Here is a 10,552-nt window from a genome sequence, read left to right as displayed (position 1 = left end):
TAGTATCAAGAAGAAATCTACACTGACGTCTACACTGACAACATTTTGGCAAGTATTCGAATGCAAATACATGTTATATTCAAATTAGCTGCGAACTTCAGATTATCTGTGTCTTAGTGACAATATAACCAAAAAATATTACCAAACTTTAGCCAATGCACACATAGTATTTTACTTGAATATTAAGTCTGCATTGTGCATATATTGAACAGTAATAAAGTAGATGTTAAGTAATTTACATTCAGAGGCAGGAGTTATTGAAGAGAAGGTTTATTCTCCTGGCATGGTTTCCAAACGTCTTTTAAATCAACAGAAACATTATCATGTAAGTGAAGCTATAAACTGTCCACTAATTGGTGTGATCCCGGACTTTACTTAAATATAAATTTTAAAATCTGTTTTCAATTAAGTGTTGATGAGAATGTACCAAAATAAACGTTCTAATAATATTGATTTAGAATCTTGACGCTCCATAAATTCTTCAATGCTGAAATTCCTTAAAATTCCATATCCTGAGGACAGTATTGATTTATTTTATCAAGGAAATTTAATATTTACTTCAATGAAATTGGAGATCCTATCGAATTCTCATAGAAATCCTACACTGCACTTCATTGAGGTAACAATTTATAGGCGTCGCACAGCACATGCTTGCAGCTTTGTTTACAAACACGAGAAACCAAATACGCAACCCGCCACGTTTAATTGTAATTTTGAATCTTTTTCTTCGCTCGTCGCTATATTTCTTCTTACAACTTTTTTATTCTTTTATTTATTTTTAATTATTTTCCTTTTTATAACATTGTAAATACTGAATACTTAAATAAATTCAGTGCCTTTGTACATAATCCAACATCCCGTATGACGTTTCTACGGATGCGACTTTCCGAAAGCGATTGCATATACTGTGTCTGTCTGTTGTATGTGCCGTGCCGCTCGCTGTCAATACCCGCCGATGATGATTGGTGTTGAATTTTGATTTAAGCACTTTTATGCGCGTACAAGGTTAGGTTACCTTCGTATGCTGACTTTTTAATTGTAATTCTGCTGCTACCGCCATCCACTCAGTCAGTCAGCAGAAAGCTATACGAATTCATTTGAATAAAAAATGGTGACAGTCAACACCGGCGCTAGAATGCGGTACAATTAAGCTGTGATGAGAGTATAGTTCATACTGTTTGAAAGTAGCCACCAATGTATAGAGACTTGTGCCATTTCTTAATTATTTTAAAAAAGTAATATTTATATATCGTAGTTACTAATATTAAATTAATATATAATGTAATATCTAAATGTATACATATTTCTGTAGATATAACTTCGTTCTTATACATAAGTGAGATGAGATGAGATAATACAAGTAATCCTTATTTTTTGAGTAGGAATGCTCCCAGCACAACATACCCACTGAGAGAATATTTTGAGGGGCAAGTGTCCTCTAAAATGAATCATAAATGGCTTTACTTATACACATCTGTATTTGTTATTATGTTCAGTTATTAGGTTATTATAAGGTTTTTATTAAGACAAAATAAATTTTCGCCATTTTTCAATACTAGCTGGATCTGGTATCCATATATCTGGCAACGCTAATCTAGTTATGTCAAAGGAACACATGTTTAAAAGATAACATTTCAGGTTGCATTGGTTTGTGAAGACAGTTGTGTAGTTCATAGCTTGTGTAAAAAGTTAAATTGATTTAAAATTTAGTGAAATATCGGAAGAAAAACGCTATATGAGAAACTACTGTAAAAACATAAAAAAATTGTGGATTTTATATTAAGGATGCTGTGAGTGAACGTCAAACCCACGAGTAATTTGCTTGATTTCGTTCCACAGTTTCGATATCACAGTTGTGCTTCACTTTGGTTGACTAATTATTATAAAAGTCCATGATATTTTTCAATTGGATGAGTAAGATCGACACCCAAGTTGTCAGGAGATAGTGAAACCAGTAGACATCAATCATATGACAGTTTGGAAAAATTTAAAACGAGAAGTCTAAGAAAAGACCTTTGATATTTGAGTACCAAATAAATAAACACAAAAAAATTTGTTGATCGACTTAAAGTGCAACATAAGGAAATAAACACAAACTTTTAAATCACAACCCATCACGGACTATGAAAAATTAATTATACATGATAATATCGAGAACATATTGCAATCGACTTGCAGGTTTATTGATTTTGTAGAAATTTAGTAAACAGAACACAAATAGAGCAATAAAAAGTAGTAATATAAAATGGTTATAAATACCAACTTGATTACTGGACAACTGATCATATATATACGCTATATCAGCGTATATCTATTATCGTCTTCTTCTTGGAGCAATTCAGCTTTGGTCGTGAAAGACTGGCTCCGCCATTTTTCGTAACCTGTCACAATTTGATATATAAATGATACCGTCTTGTGGCGTTAAATAGGCACTTCATAAATGATTTTAGAATATTGTATTCGACGTTCATTAGTAATAGTCTGCTGATTGTTTCTTGTATTGACTTTAAGTTGGATCATCATCCAATAACTTAAAGACAATAATATAACAATCATCATCCTGCAATTGCTCATTTTCGCACTTTTCTGATCAACCATAGCGAAAGATAGTTAATCTTTCATATAGAAAACACCACTTTTAAATCGATGAAGCGTGTTTCTCATATGCTGGTACCAGCAAGAGATGATATTCCACTGTTTTTTTTCTTTTAAATAAATAAGAAAAGCAATGCGTTCCGCAAATGTTCTTTTTCATGCATAATTTTTGAGATGATAAAATATGACGTACGTCAGTTTGTCTCAGTTTCGACCTTATTTAACACAGAAAAAACTTATACTTACACCTAATAGTGTATGTATCAGGATTTCTTCTGCTTCATACTTCCTGGTTTAATTCCTGAAGAGGATTGCAACCCTACTTCCCTTAAATCAGTGGGCAAATCAGGGCTTCTCAAAAAAAGACTCTTGCCTAAGTATTTTACAATGTGAGACTTGAATCCATTAAAAGCACCTCTCAAAAATGTTAAGACAACTGGCTGAGACCTCATTTCAGTAATGAGAGGAATAAGAAATTATGTGCTAATGTGTAGTTATATTTGTTTTCATTAATTTAGTGTAGGGTATAATAAAATAGGTACAATATCATTTATTTTAATCAATGTTGTGCCTGTCAATTTGCAGAATCATTGAATTCCAAACAAAAACAGATGTCCATAAGTGTCGGTTGTCAGTCGTCGGTAATTTCCACTGATTACGCACTGCAGAAGATTAAAACCACAGCGGTGCACATTTGGGACTTACAAAAAATAGTTGATAAGAAACGCCTACACTTAAAAGTGATCCCATCCGCCGCTGGCGACTAGCGAAATTTAATTATTTATCAAATGATGTTAACATTTATGGGACTGAAAGGGTTAAAATAGACATGAGCGACATCTAACAAAATAATTTTTAAAAATTATTATTTTTTTTTGTGTGGTATTATTTGATCTATTTTTTTGTTTTTGTTTTTGTTTTGTTTTGTCTGTGGAGTTTAACGCTGTTGTGGCTGTTGTTGTGGCTGTTGTTGCGCGTTTTTGATACTGAAAAGTTGTCGTAACCTCAAACGTGATTAGCGAAGGCAGCGCTACCGTTTGTGGGCCAGTGGAAGTGTCGATGTTGGCTTCGTTTTTGAAAAATTAAAGCATTTTGCGTTCTTTTTTGGGTTTTTTGCCTTTTTGCGTGCAGTGCAACCGGTTTGGTACTTTATTTAAGCCATATCCGCTGCTTCAGCACCATCTCATATGTCTGAGAGTGTCTCAAGTTAACGTTTTCACGTCAAGCGATTATAACGCGAATTTTGCTGTTAGGAAATAGTCTGCATTGCCGTACGCAAATCGCATGCGGTTTTTCAAAAAGTCTTCGTTGTTGTTGCACTTTTTTTGATTTGTTTTTGGTGTTTGGCTAATAGGAACTTTGTTTTTGTTTTTATTTATATATTCGCTTATTAGCAATTTATTCTATAAAAAAAAATCTTATTAAAATTTATATTACATAATTTTTTTAAGCGACTGGCGTTTTTTTTTTGTGTAAATCCCAGCGCGCCGCGCCGTTTGGCTTAAAATGTGTGAATTTTATAGCGTTTTTATTTAGCATATTTTGTTGTTATTTTGTTTTTTATTATTATTATATTTTAGTTAAATTTAAAATGTTGAAGACGATTTAATTACGATTGTTGTTTTCATTTCTGGTATTAACTAAGCGGTTCATCTGATGCCAAGTTCAACGCACCGGGTTCACGGTCAATTTGTGTAATGGATTTTAATTATTGAATTAATTGAAAAACATGTTGAAAAATTAAAAACAAAAACAAAAACAAAAACATTGATAAAATATGAAAAAATATTTCTAATTGCAAAACATTACAAGCAAAATTTATTAATATCGCCGTCATGTAAACATACAAAAGTGCAAATACATATATAGATTCTCTATGCCATACGCCAGTAACTCAACTCATACACTGAGAAAATTTTCGCCTTTCTAATTATGCTAATTATTGACATTTTATCATATGCCATTTTAGTTATCATAGTTTCCTCATTTTGTTTAGATATAATATTTGTTTTGACATATTATATATAAAATATATAGGACAGTATAATTTACTCAAATTATGAAAGTGTTATTTACGTTACGTTATGTGTGTTTTAAGAACTTATTTACCACATAAATTGCTGGCAAACTCTTTTTTCAAAAAGTATCGGGACTTTGTAATTTAGACTGTCAGTATTCAGTTATCAAAAAAGCTGTTTTCTAGATTCGTAGCTTTGATAACAGAATTTATGTTAATTTTTATATCCACATGTCATTTCAAGTACTTGTTAGAATATGCAATTTAATCATTATAGATCAAATGATGGAATAAAGTTCTTTGCCTCTACAATTATTTTTATCATTTATAACTCGAATATTATTTCTGAGGTTAATTATATATTGATATAACTTTTTTTAATTTCCGATTCAAATTCATCATTTAAAGCATGTGAATAATGGTGACTTAGGTGACGGTTGCGAAAAAATCAATCAATCAACTAGTCATACCAATACTTATAGTTATAGTTAAGTTATAGTTAACTAACTCTAAATGGATATTATTTGGAAAATAATATTTGACTAAATTTAAATTTTATTAACATTATTTTAAGTGCTTTTTAAGCAGAACGTATTCCAGCAGGCTTGGCTTTTGTTTGCTTTATAGCACCTAATTCTTCTGTAGAAGAAGAAGGATTCTTACTGGAACTTTTTCGTTCAATCTTATGATATGAGTTTAAAAATTTAATATGCTTGACGTTAATACACAACGATATGAGAATATATCAAAGACAGACTAATTGTGTCGTTGCTCAAACTGATTTAGATTTGCACTCACTTAAAACAAATGCAATATATATTTCATCATGAAAATATGCCTGTATTCAAAGTACACTTCTGTAAAATCACACAAATAACTCATCATAATTCAATCAAATACTTGTTATAGTGGATCACCCAAGTGGTCACAGAAACTATTGAGTAAAAACGCTTTAGACACTAACTCTCAGAAAAAAAAGAAAGGAAGCCATCGCTAACAATCATATATAGTCCATAGATATCACGAAGGATTTTTTCTAGAAAATTCAATCAAATACTTGTTATAGTGGATCACCCAAGTGGTCAGAGAAACTATTGAGTAAAAACGCTTTAGACACTAACTCTCAGAAAAAAAAGAAAGGGAGCCATCGCTAACAATCACATATAGTCCATGGATATCACGAAGGATTTTTTCTAGAGTAATATTTATGTATCTGTATTATAAAAAAAAATTTAAGTTATCTCAAGTTGGATTAGTTGGTACATTTTAGTTCATATCCATGGACTTAAACCTTAAAAATATGAGGAACTTTATCATAAGAATACGATGAGATTATTAATTATAGACTTATGTGGGCATTCAATAGTTCAGATGTTTGTTATCTTTTGTCAACTTATTTTCAGAAAGTTTTTAATGTTATTATGAACCTTATCCAATATGTTATAACAAAACTAGATTTGATTTTGATTTTGATATCATAATGAATTTTCATTCTAAGCTCTAGTCTCAAGTCGTATTAAATGCTATTTCACTGAACTTTGTTGTTTTATCGCGCAGTGATAGTGACGCAGTGACATTCACTTTCATATTTTTTTTGATGGAGTGTGGAAGGTAATCCTAACTCAGTTGGCATGTCAACTAATGAGATAGTTGGGCATCAGTACGGCAAGTGTGTTGGACAACGATTGACAAATAAGACAACAGTTGTTCAGTTATTTTCGGATCATAGACGCATCATGTCAAACGTATAGTTAGACAAGTCTGCTTATTGTACCATCTTTGGGTAGTTATGCAGGATTTGTTGATAGTATTTATCTTAGTATTTATATTTAGAAGGAGTGTGATGTCAAACAGGGATATGATTTTCCTGCCACCTCAACTACTACTACCTTCTGGTGTAGTTACAGAAAGAAAGAGATAGAGATTAAGTAAATATGAGATAATGCATGGAACTTAATTTATAGATGATCTTAGGATAGAAGTGATAGATACTTACTCGAGAGGATAGAGGTACATAACTTTGTAATATAAAATAACATATTTTATATAAAATTTAACAAAAATGACTGCGAAAGCGAAAATTATAATTGAGACATGAAACTATGAAATGTGTTTTTATTTTATATGTGTATATTGTGTTTTTATTGTTTTTATTTATTTTTTTTTTTTCATAAACTATCTGTTACTATACATTTTTTATACAATTTTTTGATTAAGTGAAGTTCACTTCGTTCTCATATTTTTCAATAAAAATTCTTACACGTGCAACGTAGAACCTCTCATATGTGCGACCAGCGATGTAAAAACATTGACCGACTGACTTATCGAAACCTCAAAGATTTACTTGGAAGCTGTCGGTAATAAAAGCTAAAAATAACCGAAACGCGTTCTTAGAACATAATTTAAATCTAATAATGAACATCATCATTATTAATTGTTCATATATAATCTTTGTAAAAAAAAAACCGAGAAAAAAATACTGATAAATCAAGTAAAATACAAAGAAAAATCAAGATGTGCTTCCCGAGGCAAATTACATGATAATTTGTAATTAAAATAAAATAAAATAATTTTATTAATTATTACTTTTTGTTAATAATTATTTTTTATTAATTTGTTGTTTTATATAATGTAATGTTTAACTAACCGTTCTAGTTGAATGACGTTGCTGCAAGTTGTACTCGTGTATGAGCGATGAACCCTAGGTATGGGGTCTTTGGGCTGGCACTGTTTACTTTAATGTGCAACTTTAGCTGTGGTGCAGGACGCGAGTCTCAGTTGAGAATTGGTAAAGCAATAAATGTATTCGTACGCTATGGCTACCTGGGCATTTCAATGCGGGTCGTGCCCTATAACGATAGTTACGAGACAGACAAGTGGCTATTTAGGGAGCCCACCAAAAATATATATAAGGTGGGTTAATAAGAAATTATTGATTATTATATTATACATCAATAGAATTTTCCAATTCTTAAATTATTTTTTTTAGAATATCAGTGCATTAACTGTGAGTGAAGAGCAGAATGCGCCTGGAGTATTTCATGGCGATTTTCATTTGGAATTTTGTGATAATCGTCGTCAGCTTTTTCAAGCATATTTTCGTGATTTCACCATTGAGCACTTGGATAAGCCATGGGAAGCATTTACAGGTGGCTGGTTTCCCGATAATGCAGCTAAAAAATTGGGCATAAATACTTCGTTCATACAGGGTGATTATTCCTATGTGTTAGTACGAGTGGTACGTTTTCGTGAAACAGGTAAACTTAAATCGGAAATACCACCAGACTTAAAACTTGAGACAGATGTCAGTGAAAGCATAAGTAAATTAAAACCAGGTAAAATAACCTAATCTCAAGAAACTCTTAACTTTTAACATAAAAATGATTACCAATTCTTAGGCAACGTAACTGCTGCAATTAAATTTATGGAAGCTTACGGTACACACTATATAAACTCATACACAACTGGTAATTCCTTATATCAGGTACACTCACTCACATTACACTCACAGAATATAAAGTATAAAGCAACTTCATTCTTATAACAGATTTTTGTCTATAATCGGAAGAATTACCAAATGATAAAAGAGCGTATGAAGTCAAAGGACAATAGCAGTTTTTCTAAAGCGGATCTCTACAATTTCTTCACACCTTGGTTTGCGGAGCATTTGGGTCAAATTAGATCCGCTAGCGCAAATGCAACGGTCGAACGTTGGGCGCGTCGTAAGCTGCAGTATGAGTACTATGTCGTGAAATTCGTCACACTACTGAAGCTACATGGGAATGCTACACTGCTTCGCTCACTCGATAGTCTGCTCGGCAATGATGCCATACTCAAGTTGGATCTGAAAGCACTGAACATTATTTTTCGAGATGAGCCAGAGAAACAAAATTGGTTTCACGAGGTGCTCGACAACCACATGAAATTATGGGAAGTGAATATGTCACAAAATTGAGTGTTGCTTGAGTGTCGGATACTTGAGCGGTGGCAATAGAGCATATCAAGTTCCTATAGCGCTGCCTTCATCTCACAGAAACTCTTCGCAAAGAGTCGCTGGCAATAATGCTCGCGTATAAGCAATTTTGTCAGCAATTTTAGTCTTAATTTTAATCATTTTGATGCCTGTGATAGATATTAATTGTTTTTTTTTCTTATTATTACCATTTTATTATTACCATAAATGATAAAGTTTATATGATAAATTTCATTTTAAAGTTATATTTAAGTTTATAATAAATATTGAAAACTTAATTTTTGCATTAAGTAAAATATTTTGGTTTGGTCAAAGCGGTAAAGAAATTTAATTAAGTCATGCCTTTTACGATTTCTCTCATATTTAGTATATTATTATATACTATTATTATACTATATATATTTAGTCATACTTAGTTTAAATTTTTATTGGATACTGTTTAGTCTTAACTATTATTTAAGAATTTCAAAACTCTTATTTTATTTAATATTAAATAAAATGTGAAAAGTTTGTATTTGTAAATAAAAGTGTTCAATGCATATTTAAAATCTTATTTCATATTTTATACCAAATACTCATTTATACACACTCGTGGTTTTTGTCTTTAATATTTTATAGTATTATACCACTCAGCACAAGAGAAAATTTGGTATAAAAATGTCCCTGCTTTTGTTGGAAGATGGGAAGTAAAAAAAATTAGAAAATAAATAAAAAGTAAAAAAATACCAGGTAAAAAGTACTACTGGTATAAATACTATTAGAGCAATTTATAGCAAAATAGGTTGTTGTCTAAGTTAAAGCGCTTTCTATCATAAAATTTTTATTATGCCAGTTTCCACTAAAAATTTAAATATTTGGTATAAGCCTAAAGAAATTTTTAATATTAAAAATTTCATTTTAGCTATAATGATTGAAGCGGACGAAATGGAAATGCGTAACTGAGGCCCTAAGCTCTACAAGGAGATAAAGGAAATTAAGAAGAAGATAATACTTGAATGCATAAAGTTTACTTAAACTTAAAATTAAAATTTTTAACTATATTATAATAAGCCCGAGCATCAAAGACCTTCAGCATAAAATTATTTTAATGTTTTTATATTTTATTTATATTATATTAAATCTATTGACCACCAATTAATTAAAATGGTTTACCCACGGTCTTGTGGCTAAAGCTCACTTAAGCTCAAATAATGGCTTGTTGTGATACCACTGACTAGCGTTGTTCAGAATAGATGGGTTCCCAAAACGAACGTAGTGGTCAGTATACGAATAACGCGAAAAGGCATGTAAGCCATCGTATTAGATTAGAAAAAATGGAACACATTGAAAATGGAAGAAATAGTTCATTAAAAACTTTTATATTAGAAAGGAAAATAAATGATTTGTAATAAAACAATCTGTATGAAATTGATTGAAATTGTTTGTGTCATATCATTATTAACATATATGAAGTAAAATAATGTATAAGGCAAACAAATATTAGAAATATGCAACCGAGTCTTTTGTTAAAGATATAAACATATGAAAAGTGTTAATGTATAGTATCATTAAAAAAATTTAGTCCACTGTTTAATAAGGTAATTTGTTATTAAATATATTATATACAATAAAGGTGATTTAAAAAAAAAAAAAAATTTTAAAGGTGCATTGCAAAGTAGGTTTTCTTATATACCCGTATAATATAACAGAATTTCTTTTGGCAATATCAATTTATTTCATTTTAATAGACCCATTCTGACTCGATACGGAAAGTATAATGGACTAAAAGCCAGACAAATGACCATTTCTGATTATAGGTCGTAATGTTCTTTAGGTTGTCAGTTTAAGCCTTAGGGATGTCTTCAACGTCTTTGGATTGCTTTTCGGTCAACGTCTTAGGGATGTCTTCAATGTCTTTGGATTGCTTTTCGGCCATTGAAAAATGTATTTTTCTAAAAAGATACAAAGTGAAAACAGGTAGAAGTTTA

At 30.9% G+C, this 10,552-nt stretch overlaps 1 protein-coding gene across 1 annotated transcript in view; it reads left to right on the top strand.

Annotated features, from left to right (window-relative positions):
- Nucleotides 1-8,850, top strand: part of LOC119682683 (torso-like protein) — a 49,264-nt gene extending 40,414 nt beyond the window's left edge. The window contains exons 2-5 of the mRNA XM_038096176.1: nt 7,268-7,525; nt 7,602-7,947; nt 8,011-8,096; nt 8,160-8,850. Coding sequence (XP_037952104.1) covers nt 7,307-7,525; nt 7,602-7,947; nt 8,011-8,096; nt 8,160-8,567 — 1,059 coding nt within the window. The 5' untranslated portion in view covers nt 7,268-7,306 and the 3' untranslated portion in view covers nt 8,568-8,850. The remainder of the gene's footprint in view (nt 1-7,267; nt 7,526-7,601; nt 7,948-8,010; nt 8,097-8,159) is intronic.
- The last annotated feature ends 1,702 nt before the right edge of the window (nt 8,851-10,552 follow it).

This window comes from Teleopsis dalmanni, chromosome 2 (assembly GCF_002237135.1).
Source record: "Teleopsis dalmanni isolate 2A chromosome 2, ASM223713v2, whole genome shotgun sequence".
Classification (NCBI taxonomy): Eukaryota; Metazoa; Arthropoda; class Insecta; order Diptera; family Diopsidae; genus Teleopsis; species Teleopsis dalmanni.
This window is presented reverse-complemented; position numbering and strand designations above follow the sequence as displayed.